The sequence below is a fragment of the Chelonoidis abingdonii genome, chromosome 4 (genome assembly GCF_003597395.2).
Source record: "Chelonoidis abingdonii isolate Lonesome George chromosome 4, CheloAbing_2.0, whole genome shotgun sequence".
In the NCBI taxonomy this organism is placed as follows: domain Eukaryota; kingdom Metazoa; phylum Chordata; order Testudines; family Testudinidae; genus Chelonoidis; species Chelonoidis abingdonii.
In genome coordinates, this window is record NC_133772.1 from 103179790 (window position 1) to 103204504 (window position 24715).

At 42.0% G+C, this 24715-nt stretch overlaps 1 protein-coding gene across 3 annotated transcripts in view; it reads right to left on the reverse strand.

Annotated features, from left to right (window-relative positions):
- STRN3 (striatin 3) overlaps window positions 1-24715 on the reverse strand; it is an 89431-nt gene that overhangs the window by 39844 nt on the left and 24872 nt on the right. For all 3 annotated transcript variants that reach the window (XM_032773253.2, XM_032773242.2, XM_032773234.2), the window contains exons 2-6: window positions 18970-19073; window positions 6477-6550; window positions 2767-2848; window positions 2166-2345; window positions 1390-1519 (exon numbers count right to left, since the gene is read on the reverse strand). In XM_032773253.2, coding sequence (XP_032629144.1) covers window positions 1390-1519; window positions 2166-2345; window positions 2767-2848; window positions 6477-6550; window positions 18970-19073 — 570 coding nt within the window. The remainder of the gene's footprint in view (window positions 1-1389; window positions 1520-2165; window positions 2346-2766; window positions 2849-6476; window positions 6551-18969; window positions 19074-24715) is intronic.

Genomic DNA, 24715 nt, shown 5'->3' on the forward strand with positions numbered 1-24715 from the left:
GAGGACTTTTTTTTTTTTTTTTTTTGCAAGGGAAGAACATTTTGAAGCATGAAGTGCAGAAAGCAAAGTGTGTACAACTAGTCATAGTGTTATTTCAGCTCCTCCAGAATTTAAACAAAAACCATGCTCCTGACAAGGCAGGGTAGGAGGCTCACCTCAAGTCAAAACTCTGATCTCCAGCTATTAAAGAAAAAGCAAGATACAATGCAGCCAGAGGGCCATCGTGATGAAAAGTGCTTCACTGACCAAAAAAAGAACATCAAGCTCTCCATCACAATTACCATACACTCACATAAACTAATCCAACGCTAACTAAATGACTAGTGGAAGTTTCAGGAAGAAACAGCAAAGTCCTGTACATGAGGAGCAACTTCACAAGAACATTAGAGATGGGAGGAAAAAAAACCCCTCCATCTGCGAGGCTGACATAAAACCTGCATCTCCGATGGAATGTTCTCCCCAGCCCACCTTAAAGCATTTAGTTTCTTCTCCTTGCAAGGAATCCCGACTTTTCCAGAACTTCGTCAGGATACACCCTTTCTTACACAGCACCCTCCATTATATAGGCCCCACAAAATAAACAAATCACCACCAAACGGAGAAGCAGATGAGATTCTAGGGAGCTCATCACTGCAGCTCCATGATCAGATGACAGTTCTTGCTAAATTAAGTAACCATCCCTAACAGGACAGAGTATACTGCCTTTGCATTACTCCTAATTGGCTGAGATAGTGAGACTTAGAATAGGAAATATACTTGGATCCACACAGAGACCACCACCACAAGGTCACCAAGCCAGTTAACATACAATTTTAAAAACGGCAAAAAGAGACAAAGCTCTAAAAAGCTAGGTCTGTGAGGAGGAATGAAATACAAAATTATTCCATCTCTAAGTACTGGCAGCAAACCAAAAACAGAATAAGACTTTGGTAGCAATCTTAGTTATTGTACTCACAAGGATGTTATGAGCACTAATTACCTCATGTTTAAAACATTCTGAAGATGAAAAACACTACATCTCTACCCCGATATAACGCTGTCCTTGGGAGTCAAAAAATCGTACTGTGTTATAGGTGAAACTGTGTTATATCGAACTTGCTTTGATCCGCCGGAGTGCGCAGCCCCGACTCTCCCCAGAGCACTGCTTTACCGCGTTATATTCAAATTCGTGTTATATCAGGTCGCATTATATCGGGGTAGAGGTGAATTATAAGGAGCTACACCAAAACGTGCTGATACCACATGTTCACTTACATATCATACAGATAAAGTAGGGTAATTTATTCATGTCTATTTGAAACATGGGCTTCCACCAGACTATATTTTATAAGCACTGCTTTCAATATGTTAGATGTACATGACCAAAAGGCAACAGTAAAAGCTCTTTACTTTGTGTTTTTTATTTATCCGATGCTTTTCTTTTCCTTCTGCAATATCTTCTATCATGTCATTCTCTTCTTCATCACTATCATCTGCATTTTCTAAGAAATTAAATGTTTCAAGAACATCACCAGAGTTCCTACAAAAAAAAACAAAAAACAAAACAAAAAGCCTACAGTGGTCAAATTTACTAGCTGACTTACAGTGAAGGGATTTAGGGGATTAAGTCAAATATAATTTTACTAACTAACTTTTAAAAGTTTTTAAAAAGTCAAAAAAATTCCAGGAAAACTCTGTCCATCTAAATCTATGAGATGACTCAAAATTGAAAAGCACCACTCAAGATGTATGGTAGAATTTAAAAACAATTATTTATGTTAATAACACCAACTTAAATTATTAAAGCGGAAACAAAAATCTAGGATTTTCACATAATGCACTATTTATTTTCCACAGTACAAGCTGATAGATCTGAAAAATATGATTAGTGATAGTCAGTTACACTTATAGACTCCTTTTATGTTCAACAGTTTACTTTCAGGCTTCTGTGCACTCACATAGCTGCAATATTTGGATGATATAACTGACTAATGTGCCACTGACCAGAAAAGGGGGAAAAAAAAAAAAATATGTAGGCTCTGAAGCTTATATGAGCCTAACTGGTTTCTCAGTGCTTGCATAACACAGCTGTCTGAATCTAATAAGTGAAATAGCATATTAATAATATAAGTAGGGTATGTTAGCCAGCTATCAAGCATATCACAATTTTACATCTCTTTGCCTACCTTTTTATTTCCTGTCCCTTTTGCTTAGATGAAGGAGATTCACCTCCATTAAGGATCTGTTCTAAGTTCTTCGTCTCCACTGAGCCATTTGGTTCTGAACTGGACAGCCCAAGTAAAGACCTTACCCTCTGGGACCGTACATCCAATATTGTGTCCGTGTAACCTACTTCCTGAAGATATCTAGGTTGGTTGTGAAAAGAGAAAGAAGAGAAAAAGACATTTATGAGAAAGAGAAAGGATCTAGGATTTGCTGCTGGAAAAAAAAAAAAATTAAATTGATAATACTAAAGAGGAGATGGGAAGCTAAATGAGTTTACCATATAATTGACTGAAAGGACCACCTCCACCCAAAATCCATGTATTCTACCTGTGGTTTACTTCTCATTTCATTTCCCAGGGTTTAAAGCAGTGACACAGCCAAAGATTCTCTCTCCTAGTACTGCTTCAGAAAAATGCAGTCTATACAGTCTTGCATACTGAACCAATATTTATCCATTTTGACTACATGAATTTCCAAGGCAAAGTGCAAACATGTAAATAATTTCTAAAACTCCAGAAGAAAAACTGATTACAAATATAGATACTTAACTATATTACTTACTGTCTTAATAATTGCCTGCCTTGCTTCCAGGTCAGTTGACTATTTTGAGGTACTGTAGGAACCTCTGTGTCTTTGGTTTCTTCTGAAATGCAAGGAGATACGCATTAATGTTGCTCATTTTACTCTGCCAATTTTAAAGACCACAGAGGGAAGTGAAGATTTCACTTAAACATTTTTAGACCCCACACAATTTTTCAGAGACTGGTGGTGTGGTCATCTCCTTAATGAGCCTAATGCTAGATTCAGATGGTGTCCTTTACAAAGCCACATTCCATAACCTCACTGATGATCAGCAGATCAACATTCAACAGTTATAAATGTTCTTGGAAGTGCTGAACTTGATTTAACAAATATCAAAAAGTCTCACATTGTTGCACATATTAAGACTTTGTACATCCCACTTAGTCTTTTTTCTACCGTTAGCTTACAACAAACTTTCTGGTACAAAGCTGACGAATTGCCATTATTCAGATAGCATCCCTTAAAGGCTATTCAAAGTAATGCCAACTATTTCATTTTTTTGTTTACATTACAGCAGCTGACCTGCTCTGGCTAATTAACTCCCTTATTCCTTGGGGGATTCTAAATAGCTCTACGCAGAGCACTTAAGAAAAAGATTCATTCTGATTCTCTATTCGAATATATTTAATGTCCATTAATTTAGTATCACAAAATTGGTTAGCAGAAACTTGATTTTTCTTAAAGGAAGATAGTTGTAAATTTTTTTTTAACTTTAATAAAAAATAAGAAATCACTATTTTTTTACTAAATACTGTTTAAATAAAGTTCCATTAACTTGTATGTGGGGAAACCTAAACTAATATGTCAAGAATACAATATTAAGGAACTCCACCACTTTTACTCTCTAGCAGCAACTGACACCTTGAGCCCATTCCACTTTAACAGATGTTCTATTATATCAGTCTATAAAATCGGGGAATAAAGAACAAGGAGAAATACTGATCTAGAGAATTCAGAAGTCAGACTTGTATGTTTTGTAGAGAAATGTTAAGAAATGAACACTAAGCACATAACCTGGACAATATTTTATACTTTCAAGCAAGGAAGAAGTGCTTGAAGATGTACCCATACCAAAAAAAAAAGAGGGGGTGGGGGGAGGGGGAAGAGAGAGAGAGATACTGTCTAACCTGACAGAGATTCATTGCCTAGATGACTTGTGAGTATAACTGCATTTCCAGTTAGTAGCGAAGAGGAAGGCCAAACTTTATTTATAACATAGCGTCCCAAAGAATTGAATTTCAAGGAGGGGCCAGCCATGCAATAAAGGTCATCCTTACTTCTTAAACAGTCAAATTTAATCAAGGGGAAAATCTTCCTCTAGTTTCAGATCTATAAAAGACAGAATTTGTGGAAGTATTAGTTATAAGCAACATATTGCCTACGTTGTGAAGTCTACTTCACTCCATATGCCAATATGGGCACACTGATTTGCATCAGGACATTTCTTCTTGATTTGACAAAACCCCTGTCCATTTTTTAAAAATATGTAAAAAATTATAACTTTTCCAGGATAAAGTAAACACAATTTTTTATTATACAGTCACAGGGAACAAAAACGTAGAATTTTCTACATATATAATGTTTATTCCATTGTTCAATTTTCTCCCTAGATGGCAAAATAAACTTCTTTGAGATAAGTAAGAAAGAGAGTGTAATATCCCAATAGACACTAAGATCCTTCAAGGGCTGACGGTAGAAATGAGATAACAGACAACAACAACCACCACCACCACCAAAAATAAAGTTAAACCACTGCCTCTTTATTCATCTACTAAAACCTCTCCCAACATTTGGATCTTTCCGAAGGAGAGAAAGAGAACCGAAGTAATAAAGGCTCAAATAAACCACTTGCCAAACACCAGTATATTCAGTAACACAGCTCCCTGGAACCAAACATCTGTTCTCAAAGAATTAAAAAATGGTTACCTAGCTGTAACTCTGGAATATGGAGATGTAGAAAGAGGAATCCCTCAAGTCGAGGCAGCGTACTAGTCTCCTGGATCCAGGGAAACCATACGAAATTTCAACTTTTTGAGAGACTTGTTGAGGGATCACAGATCCAGATGGGGACGAGAATAATGACTGCACCATTGGGGGAGGTTACAGGGCATCTTCCCCCATAGGGGAGGGAGACTTAGGGGTGAACAGCCTTCCCTCTACTCCGGTCGGGCATGCCTTGTGCACTGAGCCCGGCGCCGCTGGTGCCACCAGTTGCTGCTCCGAGGTGGCGGACGATGAGACGTGAGTAGGAGACATTGCCAGAACTGCCATTCTGCATGTACCCCAATAAGCCCACTGCGCCAGACACTGTTTCAGCAATATCGACGCAGCCTTGGGTGCCCATTCACGGTGGTGCATACTTGATGAGGGGCTGAACTGGGCTTCCATGCCTGAGAAATCCCCTTCCGTCAATGCCTGGGTCTGATCGCTGGCCATTGCTGTTAGGGTCTGGTGCAAGGTGATCAGTGCTGGTATCAAGGGGACCAGAGATGCGATGGGGAGCACTCCCACAATGCGGGCGACCAGGACCTGCGCCGAGAAGACTATTTGCAGGAGGGTGAGCAATGTAGGTAGTATGGTAACTGGAATCTTGCTCTAGGCGATCCGCGTCAAGATGGTGGCAACTGGAAATGTGGCACCAGTGACCAAGGATGTGACCCAGGGCATCCAGGCTCCGGCAACTTGCAGTGTGGAAGTGGAGAGCAATGCTTTGCCTTGGAGAATTGGCGGCACTCAACCGCCCCCTGAGGGGTCTTCGCATCTGACTTGCATATGTGGGGAGCCTTTGCCGGTTCCTACGGCACATGCTGCATCAGCGGTGTGGGTGGAGGCCACTGCTCTCTTGGCGCTGGAGGAGCCTGCAAAGGTGTCTGTGCAGTCAGCGGTGGACCTTCCACAGGACTAAGAGCCCCAGTTGGAGGGGTGCAAGTGCATGGTTCTGGAGTGGCCAGACAGCCTGAAGCGAGTCCTTTGCCCAATGGCCCATGGACTTATTGGCTCAGTGCCAGGCTTTTAGACTTCTTTTTGGGCACTGGCAATGGGGAATACTGCCAGGTGCAGGGGGAACTCCATGAGGAGAGCCTGAAGCCAAATATCCCACTCTTTTTGTGTGCGGGACCGGAAGTTCTTATAAATTCAGCACTTGTCTCCAACGTTTGACTTCCCTAAGCACCTGAGGCAGCTGCTATAGGGGTCACTTACAGGCAGACTGGGGCATGCCCTGCTGTGGCGAAGTCCCTACTGGGACCCTAACTGTTAACTATTATGAACAAAACTATTTACAAGGCCCTAAATCTCAAAGACAATAGACAAAAACCGCTAGCCCTTGCAATGCAAGGGAAGGCATGCCAAGTAACCACCACAGGGGATAAGAACGAACTGAGACGGCGTAAGGCCAGTGGCACTTGATATATCGATGCAGGAGTGCTGCACTCAAGGGGGCACCAGTGCAACCCCTACACATATCGCTAAGGCAAAAATCTCCGATGACAATGCATGTGAGCATGCACATACCTAGAGTGGAATCGCCATGAGCAAGCAATCGAAGAAGAACTTTTGTTATTAATGACTGCGTACATTATGGCGACTATTAAGAGCTGCATAAATAGCAAATCTAAAAAAAAGCAGATAGCAAAAGAATGAAAAGCGTGAAATTTACCAAAAAAAAACAAAAAAAAAAAACAACTTACCTGATTCAAAAGTTGGCATTTTCAAGTCACCTTGGTTCAGTTCTGTGCCATATTTTAATTTATGATATTTTGCCCTGAAAATTAAGCATAATCGGTATATAAAAAAGAAATAATTTCTTAAATTCAAACACCTCTTAATATTACAATTAAACAAACGTTAAGATACAGAATGTATATTTCAATACTTTAATTTGGATGAAAAGTCATTGAATCATCGAGTCAAACATTTTCAAAAACATGATAGTGTGCTCATTTCTCATAAACACATATACCCCAAATTTTTATTAGTAAAGAAATTGAACTTGAGAACTTGTGTGTTATTTATGAAGGATTTTATTTTATGTCAGTAGGTAAAAAGCTTTTCAAGCTGTTCAATCTAGTCAGGATGGATAAAGACAAGGATTTATTTAAAAAAAATTTAAACTTTAAAAATTTAATTTTAATACATTTTTCTTTTTAAAAATAATCTATTTAAAATTAAATTATGAAAACGTATATTAGGGCCTGAATTTACTATAATCTATTAAAATAATTTAAATTAAACAAAAGTCATAATATAAAATAGCACATTTCCTGACTAAGGATTAAAGAAAGTCAAACTACTGAACTGGTGGATGTCACTGACTAAGCATCTGGAACCAGAGCTTGTTGATGTGCTAAACCAGGTTTCAAGAGCAGTAGCCTCTTCTAAAGTTGCAGAAGAGGAGGTTACTCACCTTGTGCAGTAACTGACGTTCTTTGAGATGAGTGTCCCTGTGGGTGCTCCACTTCAGGTGTTGGTGCGCCCCTGCGCCTTCGATCGGAGATTTTTTGCAGCAGTACTCCTACCGGCCACGCATGCTTAGAACCTGTCACTCATTCTGAGAGTGTTATTAGAGAGCAGGCGCGGCCGGTACCCTCAGTTCCTTCTCTACAACGGAGGCCACCCCAACTCCAAAGTAAGGGGAGGAGGGTGGGTAGTGGAGCACCCACCGGGACACTCATCTCGAAGAACGTCAGTTACTGCACAAGGTGAGTAACCTCCTCTTCTTCTTCGAGAGATGTCCTGTGGGTGCTCCACTTCAGGTGACTTCAAAGCAGTGTATCTCAAGGAGGTAGGGACTTCGGGTCTGGCAGGAATGCCGTAGACAACACTGCCCTGCCTAACTGAGTGTCAGAGAGGGGCCTGAGTATAGGGCATAGTGAGTAAAGAATGTATGGTGGAGAGGACCAGGTGGCCGCCCTACAGATGTCTGACAAGGGTACTTTGCGTAGGAAGGGCTAGAGAGGTAGATACAGATCTAGTGGAATGTGTCCTGATCACTTCCGGAGGTGTAACGTTCTTTATCTTATAACAGAGACGTATGCAGTCAGAGATCCATTTCGAGAGCCTCTGAGTAGAGATAGGCATGCCCTTGGAGCGGTCCGCGATAGAGACAAAGAGTCTAGGAGAGTTTTCGGAAGGGTTTTGTTCTGTCCAGATAAAAAGATAAAGCCCTATCGAACGTCAAGTGTGTGCATCGCAGGCCTCAAAGATGAGTTTGCGTGCGGTTTCGGGAGAAAGTTGGTAAATGGATCGGTTCATTGAGGTGAAAGGGAGCATGCACTTTTTGGTAGGGAAATTTAGGGTGTAAGCGTAGAGTAACTTTGTCTTTGAAGAAGAGGGTATATGGTGGATCTGCCATAAGAGCTGCTATTTTGCCCGCACGTCTGGCGGAGGTAATGGCTACCAAAAAAGGCTGTTTTCATTGAGAGGTGTAAAAGGGAGCAGGTGGCTAAGGGCTCAAAGGGTTGGCGGTTAAACAGGACAATACCAGGTGAAGATCCCATGGAGGAGTAGGTGGCTTAACGTCTGGATACAGGGTTTGGAGACCCTTCAGAAAACGTTTGGTGATGGGATGAGCGAAAACCGAGGTATTGTCAACTGTACTGTGAAAGGTCGTGATGGCAGCTAAGTGGACCCTGAAATGGAGCTGGATGACAGGCCAGATTGCTTCATGTCCAATAAATAATAATCGAGTATACAGGGAAGAGGTGCAGAGGTCGGAGACAGCCGCGCTTGGTTGAGCACCATTTTGTAAATCTTTCCCACTTTCAGAGGTAGGTGGTGCGTACGGTGGATTGCGTTCTGCTGTGCAGGAGTACCTCTGTACTTGGCCAGAGCAGTCTAGTTCTTGTTGGGAGAACCATGCAGGTACCCAAGCTTTGAGCGAGGTGAAGCATGGAGAGATTGCGGGAGTGAGAAGAGGTCCGGCCGTGCTGCTGTGATAGGAGGTTGGGGATCAGAGGGAGGGAGATCCGAGGTTGAATCGACATTCTGGTGAGGAATGGGAACCACGGTTGTCTGGGCCATGACGGTGCGATCAGGTTATCGTGGCACGATCTGTTCGTATCTTCGTGAGGACCCTGTTGAGCATGGTATTGGGGGAAACGCATAAAGCAAGGTCGGTGCCATGGGGATCATGAATGCATCCCCTAGGGAATGTTTGCCGAGTCCTGCCCTGGAGCAGAACGTTGAGCGCATTTTGTATTGTCTGGTGGTCGCGAAGAGATCTATGGTTGGGTGACCCCAAGTGCGCGAATATGTGGAGAATGATTTTGTCGTCTATCTCCCATTCGTGCTCTGAGGGAAAGCGTCTGCTTAGCTCGTCGGCAAGTGGTGTTCAGGACGCCAGGGAATGTACCGCGAGCTGATATATGGATGCGATACGCAAGGCAACCAATTCCAGAGTTCATGGCCTCTGAACAAAGGGAGTGGGAACGAGCCCCCCCTGTCTGTTGACGTAGAACATGCAGGCAATGTTGTCTGTCATTATGCGTACATGTTGATTGTGCCTGATTAGTGGGAGGAAACGAGCAGCAAGCATTCCGGATAGCTCGAAGTTCTAGAATGTTTATGTGTGTTAGGGAGGTCTCGGAAGGAGACCATAGGCCGTGGACTGTATGGTGGGAGATATGGGCCCCCCATCCGGTGAGGGATGCGTCTGTTGTCATCATCACCAGTGGGTGGAGTCTGGAGAAAGGGGACTCCAGAAAACAGAGGTTGTCGGGGGGGCTGTCCACCATATGAAAGAGTCCTTGACCCCGGTAAGGAATGGTCAATGGGTTGTGTAGTGAGTGGACGTTTGGTTTGTAAACCGTGGCCAACCAGGCTTGGAAGCACCGCATGTGGAGGCGTGCATTCTGGACCACGAAAGTGCACGAGGCCATGTGCCCCAGTAGTTGGAGCAGTCTCGGCGGCGACCCGAGGACTGCTGCGAAGCCTCGTAGCCGGGAGTTTTATAGTATGGAAACAGTCGGGTGGAAGGGATGCCCGTCCGGTTGTGGAGTCGAGGCTTGCACCTATGAAGTCCAGGCGTTGGGTAGGACTCAATGTGGATTTGTTTCTCGTTTATTTGCAGGCCCAGGGAGTTGGAAGCACTCGATTGTTGATCTTTGTGAAGCGGAGAGCTTCGGCGTGTGTGGAGGCCCTTGAGAAAGGCAGTCGTCCAGGTAAGAAATATTATAACCCCTTGTTTTCTGAGGTAGGCCGTGACTACAGCGGGAGTTTGGAGAAAACGCGGGGGCAGTGGACAGGCAAATGGCAGACTCTGTATTGGTAATGCGTCGAGCCAAGGATAAAACGGAGAAAAGTCTGTGGCTGGGTGGATAGTGACGTGAAATAGGCGTCTTGTAGGTCGAGGGCTGAAAAACCAATCGCCCTGTTCCAGTGCTGGAATTATGGTGGTGAGAGTAACCATCTTGAACTTTTGTTTCTTGACGAAATTGTTGAGTCTCCTGAGGTCGAGGATCGGTCGCCATCCTCCTGTTTTTTCTGTGTCAAGAAATATGGGGAGTAGAACCCCCCATCCCCTTGTGGCATTCGGGTACGAGCTCTATAGCACCCAAGGTGAAGAAGGTGTTGTACTTCTTGCAGGAGGTGTGGCTCGTGAGAGGTGTCCCCCCCCCCGCCCCTGAAGAGGAAGGGGAGGGTGGGTGTGGTGGGAGGTAAGGAGAGGAAGGGGATGGAATATCCCCCGTTTTGTGATGACCTCTAGGACCCACTTGTCGGTGGTAATATTTCTGCCATTGGTGTAAGAATGGCTGTAGACGGTGTCCAAAGATAGTTGTAGGGCAGTACCTGCACTGAAACAGGGGCGATGTTCACGAGACCCCTCGACCAAAGGTTTCAAATTTGCCTTGTTATTTGAGGAGTTGGGGCAACCCGGAAGAAGTGGTGCGACGCCGCTGGTATCTGGACCTCTGGCCATGTTGGGGATTGCTGTTGAATGATCCTGAGCTCTCGGGAAATGCTGAGCATATGAGGGGTAGCGCGGACGGTGGTAAGGTTGGTATCTGTACTGTCTCCTTCTGCTGTAGGGGTCTGGATACCTAAGGATCAGTCAGTGTTGCTCGTGAGTCCTTCATAGAGTGCAGCACCTCATTCGAGTGGCGGCAGCAAAGAGTTTATCACCATCAAAAGGGAGATCCTCTATGGTGCTCTGAACCTTTGCGAGGAAAGAGAGAAGAGGAAAGCCAGGAACCTCGTCGCATGACACCCGCGGTAGCGTGGACCTTTGCTGCAGTATTTGGCTGAATCCAGAGCCGCTTGCAGAGCCATCCGGGATATGATCTGCCCCTCGCCCCTCAGACTAAAGCTGTAAACTGTTGTTTCTTGTCAGCTGGATGTGGTCAATAAAATCCATAAACTTATTATAGTTTTTTATGGTCGTACTTTGCCAGAATTGCGGTGTAATTGGCAATTCGAAAAATTGCAATGTTGAAGAGGCATATACCTTACGATCCAGCAGGTCTAGCTAGCGTTTGCCATCTTTGCTGGTTGGGGTATGGCGGAGTATTTGCTGTTTGTTCCTCTGATTCGCTGCGTCCACTCCAAGAGAGTTTTGGCGCAGGATGTGAAAAAGGAATTCAGAGCCCTTGAGGGAATGAAGTATTCCGGTCTGCCTGTTGGTGCAGGTCGGCTGGATTGTGGCTGGAGTCTGCCAGATGGATTTAGGCAGGTTCCAGAAGGGCCTGAGTTAATTGGCAATTGCTAGCTGGATGACGAAGATGGGTTGCAGGAATGTCAGTTGGCTGCATGTGGTTGGTGTCGGTACCTCCTCCAAACTAATTTCTGAGCTCATTGGCCACCTGTTTGAAAGAGATCTTGGAATTTTGCAAAATCATCAGATGGCAGGGGAGGGGAAGGAAGTAACGCCTCCTCATGTGTTGACTCGGTTGGCAAGTCAGGCAGTATTGGATCAGAAGCTGGAGTTAATTGATCCTGAGGGTGGGAGGGTGCCGCCAAGTGCGTCCTAGGATTTGGACGTGTGCGTCTACAGCAAGTAGAGGAGTGGGCATGCTGCTGAGGGAAAGAGATCCACGGAGCCCAATACTGCCATGGTGAAGGAAAAGGCATAGGTGGTGGCATCCAGGGATTCACACACCAAGAGGTGGGATCTTGCGATTGGTGTGGGACAGTTTTCCTATGTCCGCGGACGACAGGGCTCTCGGAGTAGAATGCAGTCTGCAGTAGCACATCAGCCTGTGGTTCAGACTCCTCCTCACTCGAGGAAGGCCGTTCAGAACCTGAGTCATTCGATATAGGGAAGCCATCCCCAAAAAATGGTGACTGCAATATGGGTGACACTAGGAGGTCACCCGAATGGGTGTATTGCAAAGGTGGAACAGTCATAGGCGAAGGCATGTAGAGCTCCTGTGAGGAAGCCTGGGCTGGAACCGGAGTTTTTTGTCTTGGCTCCGTGCCACGGAGCGGTAGCAAAGCCGGTGCCGCAGGCGGTGCCGTGTTATGAATAGCAGGCTGCGGTGCCGCCGCCTCCAGTGCTTGAATCGTCGGTGCTGCATTCAGTGCGGTGCCGACAGGTGCTACAATTGAGGCAGGCAACTGGAAGCCTGTCACCTCAGCACCAGGGGCTTGCGCTGCCGCCGACAGCAACAGCGGGTTGAGCGCGGTAGCGGAGGAGCCCGGCTCGTCAAATGTACTGAGGCGGGGAAACGCTGGTAATGAAACTGACGAGCTGATCGGAGAGGGTTTACCAGAGAAGCTTCCTGTTGCTTGTAAGTGCTCTCTTTTGGCTGACTTTTTTAGTTTTTTGAAGGGTTAGAGCTGGGTCTGGAGGCAGAGTCTGTGCCTGGGTCTGAGGTAGATTGCAGGGATTTTTGAAGTAAAATAAGCTTTAACTTTAACTCCCTGTCCTTCCTAGCCCTGGAGCTTAACTTAGTGCAGTGAGGGCATTTTTGAGGAATATGGGTCTCCCCCAACCATTTTATACACTTGGAGTGCCCATCCGAAAGAGGGATAGTGTCCTTACAAGAAGAGCAGCGCTTAAAACCTGTGGAGCCAGGCATATTTGAAGCGCTGACAGAACGAGAGAATTTTTTTTTTTTTTTTAAACTAGTAGGAAGTGGTAGGTACACACTAACTAACAGGTAAGTAACAGAGAAAAACTAGCTAACTACGGAATACTAAGATAAGGAAAGAAAATACTAAGAGTCTGCTGAGCTCCGTCTCAGCCAGGGGCAGCAGAGAAGGAACTGAGAGTACCGGCCGCGCATGCTCTCTAGTAACCTCTCAGCGAGTGAGTTAACAGGTTTCTAAGCATGCGCTGGCCGGTAGGGTACTGCTGCAAAAAAATCTCCGATCGAAGGGCAGGGGCGCACGCACCTGAAGTGGAGCCCACAGGGACATCTCTCGAAGAAGAAAGGAATATTATCGTCACTTCTTTATTCAATTAGTTCAGTTCAATGACTAGTTCATTCAAAGTTAAGAAATGATTAAGAACTAAAAAAGCAAGACAGCTTGTTCTCCTCTTCAATTTGGATAAAACCTACTGTGACTGAATTACTGTGCTAAATCTTTAAAGGACATGGTTGACCAGAACAATCAGTTAATCCAATAATCACATATATATTTTCTTTGTTTCCCAAATCAGTTGTTTAAATCCAAAACATGTTTTGGTAAGCTTTCTTCTTATGCTCAGCACATTATGGCATATTTTATTTAACTAATAAAAAACATTTAAAATGTTTTGGGCATTTAATTGAATTGCAATTTTCATTAAAATAGAGCTTGACAAATAATAAAAATATTATCATTTAACAAACAAATAGTGCAATCATCATTTCTAATACAATAAAAAGTTAAAACATTAGAATCTGAATAATATAAGTTAAGCTATATAACTAAATAGGTATATTAGTATAGCTATAGTACTTTCTGTTTACAAAAAAGTACCACCAAATTTAGTGTGAAGTTCTATATTTAGCTGCAAATCAACATGTTTTAATTGTTACAAACTAATGAAATCAGTTTTCTTTAGGAAATTACTAAAAGGTACATATGCAAAACAAGATTAATTTAAAATTCATTATTTCAATAAATAATTTAAATAGCTTTATATTTAAATCAATCCACTCTGTGTCAAATTATACGAAAAAGATCATTTGCTCCTTCAATTCTGTCATTCTCCTAGCTAAAGAATGTTTACCAGAATGGTTTCAGAGTAGCGGTCGTGTTAGTCTGTATCCGCAAAAGAACAGAGTACTTGTGCACCTTAGAGACTAAGGCCCATAAAGCTTATGCTTCAAATGAATTTGTTAGTCTCTAAGTGCCACAAGTATTCCTGTTCTTACTCCCTGAACGAATTTCACACATGTGGTCTCCACCAAACTTTTAACACTCTCCTCAACCACCCCCATTCCCGGTTCCCCACCTCTACTTCCCTCTCTTCATAGTATCCTGCCGAGATCTTCAAATAGAAAAATCTATAAGATCTGATTATGACCATCTCCTTCCTCTTCCTATCATTCTCTCCTCCTTTCTCCAACACTGACACACGAAGTTTCACACCTGTTCTCCAACTCTAATCTCTCTAGGGCAAGTGACCTCAACAATCTAATCTTTCTTGCTCCATTCTTATCCCCTCTTTTAAACCTTTCTCCTTAACTTTTTACTCTCTAATAACTTCCCATTGCAATCTGAAGAGTATTGCTGTGGTTCATTTTACATAAATGTGATTTACAAGGTTCTCATGCATAAAGAAGCATGCTGTGTCACCACCCTAGGAACATTCTAGAGAGGTCAGGGGTGGGGAGGTGAGCTCAACATATGGTTGGAAAAAGTATAAGCATGTGATGAACAAATCAATATGGAAAGGTTAAATATGAACTGGAAGGTTTGTGTATGTTAACTTAAGTAACTGCCATGTGCTATAAATACAATGGGAGAGGCTCCTTACTGGAGGGACTCTGGCTGATTCCTCCCCCCCCACCCACCCCCCACCAAGGGCTCTCCCTCTGTGCACACTGAATAAAGTCTTGTTGAACTGAATTGAATTGAATCGAAGACCCTTGATTGTGCCTGGCATCTGACTCATTTGGGAACCACAAAATCCCAACAAATACAAGCATGCATTACTTTCCAGTTTCATCCCACTTGCCTCTCCAACTCTCCATCATCTCCTAAACATTAGATGTGACACCTTCAGTCCTGCCTGGAAGTTCCTTCCCTCCAATTCCATTCTATAGCCTTTCCAATCTGGCTTCTGCCTCATGCACTTCACTGAAAAAGCTCTCACTAAAGTCTCAGGGAAAATCCTGCTCAGACACTGCTGCCCTAGGTTTGAGCATGCCCAGTGCAGACATCATTTTTGGTAACTTAGCTGACAAAGTCTCTACCGAGCATGTGTCAATTGTAATTTTTCAGGAGTTATTCCATGGAGTTATTCCAGAATAGCTATTCTGCTTTAAATTCACATCCTACCTTAATCTGATAACCTCCCTGTGTAGTAGACAAGCCCTGCAGAGGCTTATAATTTGCCTAATTGACCAAGTTGTCACAGGGATGGCAAAGGCCCACTCCTCACACCAGTGCAACTGCCCTTTACCCCATGCCAAATTTCAAGTCCATTCCCCAAAACACAGAGATACTAGAGGTTTTCAATGAAGCAGTTGTAAGAATTTTTTTTAACATAAGCAAAACAGTATTTCCCCCAACTTGATTTTCTGAAACTGAAGAACCATTTTAGTCGAAACTTTCCAATAAATTCAGACACCGGGTGTGGAAAATTTCAGCCCAAATGGTTAAAGTTAGGCAAAGTTATATGCAATTGAAAACTGGATCTTGTAAGGGAAAGTGTCAGGCAACCTTAGTTATAAGTAGCACTACCGGCTCTGCTTACATTTATCTGCAGTAAAACACAGAATCCTAAGCACTTCAACTTAAATCCTAAAAGGAACAAAGCCTTTCAGTTTATCTTTAAAATGCATTTGTAGAAACTTCTGAAATATTAATAAAATTAATTAGCTGGAATTTCAGCTATTTTAAAGTTGTTTATTAAAGTGACTCAGTATCAGGGGCGGCTCTATGTATTTTGCCGCCCCAAATATGGCAGTCAGGCAGCTTTCGGCGGCATGCCTGCGGGAGGTCCGCCAGTCCCGTCCCTTCAGCTTACCTGCCGCCGAATTACTGCCGAAACCACAGGACCGGCGGACCTTCCGCAGGCACGCTGCCAAAGGCAGCCTGACGGCCATCCTCACAACAACTGGCATGCCGCCCCTCTCGTGGCTTGCCGTCCCAGGCACACACATGCTGCATTGGTGCCTGGAGCCGCCACTGCTCTGTATGTTTTGAAAGTTTTTTTATACTGGACTCTAACATGAAAAATTAAGCCTAGACTTCAGAAATACCACATGTTGCACCTTTAGAATTTTAAAAATGTATTTAAGCTCTGGACTTATTTTTTCAAATAAAATGAACTGATAAGATTTTAGATTTCTTGTAAATTATTTCACATTTCATAAAGAAAGCACACTATTAAAATATTGTGTATTTTACTGAATAATTTCTGAAAGTACAGTAAGTATTTTGGCTTAACTGCATTCCAATAAATTTATAAAAACAAAAGCAAATGTCATGTAACAAGTTGAAAGAATAAATATTTTAAGAAAGAATTTATAATTTTGATCTTAGAGCTATACTTTCAAAGTATAACACAGATTCAATTTTATCTTCTACCTACACATAACATATTTCAGTGGACATTGATCAGAGAAAGTAATCACTTCAAATTATATTTTAATGAAAATGCTGTAAGATGTGATCAGTCTGTCCCTTGTGTTAGATAAGATTTGTTTTTAATATGCAAACTGATTTTGAATATGCAGTCAAGAAATTAAACCAATATTCTCTCATCAGAAACCAATAAAACAATTCTAAAATGTAGTTTAGATTACAGTCGTTAAACACTCAATCTGCCTAATACATTTATGTGGCCTGACTTGCATATTAAGATTCTGCAACACCTTGGCCTTCATTTAAAATAAATAAATAAATAAATAAATAAATAAAAAATATGGAAACTCATAGTTGCAAAGCTAATGTTCCACATGTGAGTGAAACGTACATTGATGCAATGATGTTTTCTTCAGTCTGCAGACAGCCTGAAACAGCTCTGTCTGCTCTGAATGGACAAGAAGCATTGTCCACTAAAGCAGGGGTTGGAAATAGTGGGAGATTAGAAAAACTGAGCAGGAATACTGTTGTTACAGGACATTCCCTCGTAACAAAATGCACTTGTAGGTTCAATTAGTCCTGGCATTTTTGTGCCCTTTTCTGTTGACTTCTCTATTCCTCTAGTTGCCTGTGCGGTATTTATGCTAGAGAGGCTGGCCCAGACAATGCACTGGAAGCTGCTGTAGTCAGCTCTCTCAGTATCAGAAAGGTATTGCCAGCGTCTAGCCTTGGGGTATGGTCAGAAAAACAGAAGCCCAGTAATGCTTAGAAGGCAATAAACCCACTAAGAACAACAAAAATGATTCCTTTTTTGTTGCTTTATTTTTTTTTCTTCTTCTGAGCAGAAGCTCTGATAAAGTCTTCCTGCAGCTGCACGAGGCAGTTTAAACTGGCTGGCTCAGCCCTTCAGGGGTATGGCCATTCCCAGCATGTTTTGACTGACAGATCTGGTTTACGCCTCCAAGGAGCTGCAAGCAGATGTAAGACCCATTGTAATGGATCTGCAGACTTTCCCTGTGAAGAATAATTCTTTTAGGGGTTCGAAAAGTATTTTCAAGAGCACTTATGTGACAAAGGGGCTTATGTCACTTTTGAAAATGGGATCTAGGTACTTTTGAAAATTCTACTAAGTCTCAATAACAGCTTTCAACTACTTCTTAAATAAGTTACACCCTTTTATAGTGACCAACAGACCATGCTACCAAAAACAATTTTTAATAAAAAGGGATTACTGAAGGAGAGTTTAAGGTAGTTTTTTTTAATTGCTTCACCATATCAATACTCATCTAGAATACAAGTCACTATAGTGAAGAAAGAAGAGGATATGAAGACAGAATTATTCTTGGGCAACTAGCCTAAAGATGTCAAGGACGTGCATGGATAAATATATCCGAGTTGACTGCAGTTGCCAAATATAGTTTGGAGTTACCGAAGATCTACACAATAGGTTGGAGTATTTATTTATGTACTTATTTTTAAGTTGGGGGAAGGAGGTGGCATACTTCAATGCATACTTACAGTAACACTGAGTGGAACTTCCCTATTTTGTAAGGGATGCAAACTGAGGACTAAATTTGACTCTACCATTAAAAATATTGTCATATCACCAGGTAAATTCCTAAATATCTTTGAAACAGGTAATATATTTTGCATTCAATCAAAATATACAATAGAAAATTGTTTAGGTTTGAAAAGGCAGCAGTAATGTACATTCACTAAATGCAAAACCATCTTTATGTGACATTCTTAAGGTGTCAGAACTAGTTGAAATAGGTGAGAAACATGTTATGTTAGGTATTCTCTATGTAACCTTCATATGTCTCATTTGGAAACAACACCTCAGAGAGCAACATTAATGTTTAAGGAATGCTGCTCTTTGAAATGTAAAATGCACATTTCACATTGTGAAACAAATATAGAATTAAAAATGATTAAAAAAAAGAAGACTACTTTTCTTTATTATTTGAGTCTCGTCTATATAACGGAGCAGGAGAAGCACAGTAAATTTTTAGTTATTCTGTCTTTAGAAGTCTGAAAAACAGTGGTGGATTCCAGTTTTGGTTTTTTCTGTCATGCAATTATTTTCTGAGTTATGAAAGGTGAAATGGACAATGCTCTTTCTGTTTAATATCTACTTACACAGGATATTATACCAACATTTCTTCATACATCATAATATTCAACTTTGAAAACTTATTTGACTGCTATTGTGGCAGCAGCAGAAGTACAAAATTCTATTTCTGTAGGCCAGAGAAACAGCCAGTTTAAGAAAAAATTGGCCTTTAGTTTTAGGGATTTTTTCAGTAAGATATTTACGAATTGCAGAATCTCTCTCAGACTAAATGTCAGTTTAGACCAAAAACGAAGAGTTCCTTTAATTTACTGAAGTTCTCTGAAGTGTTCCTGTACCCTGGACCAAGTGTTTAAATGTAAAGAAGTTACCCTCTATTTTGTAAAGTATTTTTCAGCACAGATAAATGTTGAATGAACATGCATACATACCTTTCTTGTTTTAACGCATATTCTAACATTTTTATTCTTCTTACTAAATCTTTCTTCAAGTTTTCCTGACCTTTTCTTTCTCCTTGTAGAAAAGCTATCCGAGCCTGAAAACACAAAAAGAGTAGATTTGTTTTGTTCCATTCACCTGCAGTACAGATAAACACAATTTAGTTCACTAAATGACACGAGTTTGTTTTGGTAATATTTAGTTTCCAACCTTGTAGCTGAAAGGATTAGTGACAAATATTTGCTTCACTGAATGTTTTAATGCTACCCAACCAAAGGCATACAGGGGCAAGGCAGACCAAACACTTAGTTCCTTCCCAGTTGAAATCTTCTAAGGACTTCAAATAGAGGGGAAATGGGCCAGGTTGTTGAATACACAGACAGCACATCTTAAAGAACAAGTAACCACTTTTTCTTCATTTGAGTTGTTTATATGTGTGACTGTTCCCCTCTGGTGCTATCTAGACCGGTGATCTGCTAGTCCACTCCAATCCTTGACTCTGGGAGCCAGCCTTACCCTACTCTGCTGTTAGAACCCCCACTCCTGGGCTGTTCACACACAGCCTCTGGCATGTAAGCTGCTCCCAGCTACTTGCAAGCAAATGACACTAGCCAATATCTCCAGTCCCAGACACGACCCTAGGAACCTCTGTCTTGCAGTGTCCAGTTATGCCCCTTGGACGCTGCAAGCTTATATGAGTTTGTCAATTTAACAAAGAAATGGATATGTACCCAAGGGCGGCTCCAGGACCCAGCATGCCAAGCGCGTGCTTGGGGCGGCAAGCCGTGGGGTGCGCTCTGCCGGCGTTGCGAGGGTGGCAGGCAGGCTGCCTCCCGCAGGCGTGCCTGCGGAGGATCATCTGGTCCCGCGGCTTTGATGGACCTCCCATGGCCTGTGGGAGGTCCGCCGAAGCCGCGGGACCAGCGGACCCTCCGCAGCCAAACCACCGGAGGCAGCCTGCCTGCCATGCTTGGGGCGGCAAAATCCCTAGAGCCGCCCCTGTATGTACCAGGCTTGTTATTCCAAGGGGCATCTCTGACACGCTTCAAACTAAATGCACAACTTCCAGTAAAATAAACAGACAGATTTATTAACTATGAAGATAGATGTTAAGTGATTATAAGTCAAGGCTTAACAAGTCAGAGTGGCTACCAAAAAAGAAAAGAAAAATATAAGCAGACAGTCTAAACTCTCAACTTTATTAGACTGGGCAACTAGATTAAGCCATTTTTCTCACCCCACTGGATACTGCAGTCCTTTATATACAGGTTTGTTCCTTAAACCTGGGCCAAACTCCTGTGTTGGAGTCTTTCCTTCTCAGTGTCTTGGTTGCTTGCAGCATACGTGGGGTAGGGGAAGGGCCCAGTACGCGTCCATTCTGTCTGTTTAATACTCTCAGTCCATGCACTTGGGGAGCACAAGTCCAGGCATGTCTGGAAAGCACTGCTGAGTCTCTCCAAGCAAGGTTGAGCAATTCTCCTGGTGTGGCCTCATGCAGGTGAATGATTGCAATGTAGCTCCCTTGCTGGACAATGGCTGTTGATGGGTTGTTTGACACCCCGCCTGGGCATTGGTTACTTTCCTTGCAGTTGCCTCTGGGGAGCTAATATCTGGCTGATTCCCCAACTTACAGCATGCTTTTGTGACCACCATACAACACAATTCTCAACCTCATATGCATTAATGATACACATATATGGATAGAGAAAAGACTTTCAGCAGATCATAACCTTTCCCCTGATACCTTACAAGGCATGCTTTATATGTAAGATCACAAGTATATGAAAATGAGGAATATGGGGGTTACAGTACACTCCCCGAAGGTATAGAATGTCACAATATATCTTCCACTCTTGCAGACAAAAAAGAGTTAGCAGATGGAGGTGGGTATTAGATCTGTATTCATGTAAGAGTTCAAGTACTGCTCTACCAAAGGCTGCATCTCCTACAAATACCTGGCCAACTGCATAATGTTTCCTTAAAGTATGAACAGAAGATCATGTGGCTGCCTTACAACTTTCAGAAGAGGAGATATTATTAAAAGCAGCTACAGAAGCAGCTTGTGCTCTTGTACAATGTGCCTTAACTACTAACAAAGGATCCCAACCAGAAAAGTGACAGCACAATATAGTACATCATAAAATCCAGTTTAAAAGTGTGTGAGAAGAAATTGGTTTAACTTTTAACTCTGTCAGCATGTGTCACAAAATGATTTGGAAGAAATCTTAAAGTATTTAGTCCTCTTTAGATAGAAAGCTAAAGCTCTGTCTACATATAAAGAGTGTAGAGTCCTCTCTATTAGCGTATGATTTTGAACAAAATATTGGTTAATTAATCAGCTCATTAACATAATTGAGACATTTTTGCCAAGCAATAGTTTTTGATGATCTGTCAAAGAGTGACTATCTGGTCACAACATGATCTATCTGGATGGAACCCAGCCTGTTCTTGTAATATTTCATTCACTGCTTTCTTCATTCTACTCAGCATAACAGTAGCCAATACTTTGTCTGAGACTGATAGCAGTACAATCTCTCTCCAGTTTGTTCCTTAAGATCATCCCCTTTTTTTTTGTTGCAATTCCACGATCATTTCCAGTCTTGGGTAGTTGTTCCTTCACCCATATTTCATTACAGAGTTTTGTTAGCTGCTCATTCAGAATTTCACCTTTCATACCAGTTTGAATTCTGTCAAACATTAGGAGCTGTCTCGAGTGTCAGGCTTTTTGATGGCTGCTTTAATTTCATTGGGTGTTCTTGGTCCCTCTTCTATTTCTAATTTAGCACTGGCATTTCTCTCAAACCTGTGAATGAACGTTGGCTCTGGACAATTTAATACAGAATGGAAATGTTCTTTCCATCATCTGACTTGTACTTCATGCATTTTCAACATCTGTCCATGAATGTCCCTGATCAGCAACACCTGTGATGATCAGGTTCTTCCTGAGAAGTCTTTCACTATTCTTTAGAGCTGCTTGATTAGAGCTACCTTCTGTGCTGCTTCTTCTGACTCTGCAGCCTTCAATACTGCCTACTGAAAGACCCTGTGGAATATTGCTAGAAGCTATGGGGTGCCAGACAAGCTGATCAACATAGTGAGGAATTTATGTGAAGAAGTGGATGAGCAGTAAGATGGGATACAGGCCTGGGTAAGTGGCTCAACTGTGGATAGGAGTTAGATTAGGGTGTAAATCATCATCAATTCTCTTTGCATTAGCAATAGATTTGGTGATGAAGCGGGAACCAAAAGGCATCATGAATGGTGTAAAATGGATTAGCAGAGATGAGATACATGATCTTGACTTTGCCAATGACACTGCTTTACTAAGTATGACATCAAATGGAATGACTGCCCTTACATTAGAGGTAGGAACAGGGAGCTGTAAAAAATGGACTGGAAGTAAATGCAGAAAAAAATCAAGATTATGAAGATAGGAAACGGAACAACAGATGCAAAGATGTACATGGATGGAAAAGAAATCTAACGGGTAGAAGAATTCTGCTATGTGGGGAGGGTGACGATATTTGAAGGTGGCTGTGATAAAGATATTCATACAAGATTAGGAAAACCAAACACCACTGGAACTGGACTGCCTGATGTGTCAGCAACATAGGAGGAACTAAAGTCTAAGGTAAGATTAAAATGAAACCCAGACACAATTTAGGCAGGAAACTCGGATGAGATCTTAATGAAACCTTATACCCCATGAAAAAATCTTATAGGGAAGACCTGGTATCAAAGCATTAATTCCACCCACTCCATGAGCAGAAATAATTATTACTCGAAACATTGATTTCATGGATAAAAGACTTAACAGACAGGTAGCAAATGGCTCAAACAGGGTTTTCATTAAACTTAACACAATATTCAGATACCACAGAGTAGATGGATCCTTTATAGGGGAAATACTTGAAGTAGACCCTTAAATTTTTGAAATAGAATAAGAAAAATATATTAAAACCATTAATCTTAGGATGACAGGCAGATTCTGAAGCTAGATTCACTTTAATGGAACTAACTGATAACCCAGAGGATTTTAAGGACAGAAGGTAATCTAAAATGAAAGGAAAAATCAGCCTAAAAAAGGGAAATAATCAGATCAAAAGCATCAAATCTTTTCCAATTAGAGTTGTAAGTAGTTCCCATGGAAAGTTTTCTACTATTTATTAAAATGTCCTGAACCGCCTGAGAACATATTTTCTCAGCCGCGTTCAAGCAGCTAACATCCAGGCTATCAGATACAGGGATGCTAAGTCCAGATGAACAATTGTCCAGATCGGATACCAACTCGCTATAGCCAGACACCTGGAGCTGAATATTATGTACTGGTAATGGGCGGTTTCTACCACAAGTCTTAGACATTTTTTTGGAGCAGGATGGATGGAGATATGAAAATATGGATTAAGCAGATCCACAGTTGCAAACCAATCCAGCAGAGTTTTCAAAAGTATAGCAACAAGAGTCACCATTCTGAAAAGTCTTGAGTTGTTCCAAATCTAGAATGACCGGACCGTCTCCATTTTATTTGTGGTAGAAGGAAAACATGAGAATAGAAACCCTTTCTTTTTAATTGAAAGGAAACCTCTTCTATAGTTCCAAGTTCTAACAAGAATTGAAATTCCTCTTGTAGAAGCAATTAGTGAAAGGGGTCCCTGAAAAAGGAGAGGGAAGAGGAATGGTAAGGGTGGATAGCCTGAAATTGTATGACAAATCAAAAATGAGTAATATCTAAAACCCATCTGTCCATAAAGATGTTTTCCCAGGTGGACTGAGGCTGTCCACCAGCACATTCTGAGTGCCTGGGATGTACCCTGCAGAAACTGATGAGGTTTTAGATTCACCAGTTCCATAAACTGACTGCCTATCTTCACAGTGAGAGAAATTTTGCCCCTCCTTGTTTGTTTAGATAGAAGACAGTCGTCATGTTGTGTGGCATTATCTGGCCGTGATGGGACCACATATGTGGGGAGAATGCATTGCAGACCTATCTGACTAGTCTCAGTTCCAGGAGAACTAATATGTGCCCTGACTCCCAAGGTGTCCACATACCTTGTGCTGAGTGGATGCTCATGTGGACTTCCAAGTCTATAATAGATGCATCTGTAATTATCATCATGTCAGGTGTGGGAATTAGAAAAAGGAACTCAAAACACATACATATTTATCCACCAGGTGAGTGAAGCCCTGACACTGTCACTAGGCTGTGACTCTCTGGCATATATACTGACTAGATCCAGGGTGGCAGACAATGGAGATGGAGCTTGGTGCATGTTACTTAAGTACAGAAAGATCTGGACTGTTTCAGGTTAGTGAGTGACTTGCTTTATCAGACTGATCATGGCATGGAATCTGTCTGTTAGTATATGGGCCTGTTAGCCTGAGACAGAATTTTGAGTTTGATTTTTTAAACATTTATATTCTTACTAATGTGTGTGAAGAAAGAACAAAGACATTGTGTGTTACATCTGCTCACAAGCAGATCCCTCTCTGTAAAATGGGAATACCGCCATTATATAATTTTACAGGTGATTTGTGATGATAAATTCATTAATATTTGTGAACCATTCAGACACTGTGGTGAGAAAACCACAGAAATGCTCATGAGAAAAATCAATAATTTTGCATTCAGTGCAAGGTATGAATACTGTGCATTAAGTAAGGCCTGGTATCGTACACTGAATCAGAGGATAAAGAGGAAATACTGAATAACTTAATTCGCAAAAAGAGGCAGGGATCCTC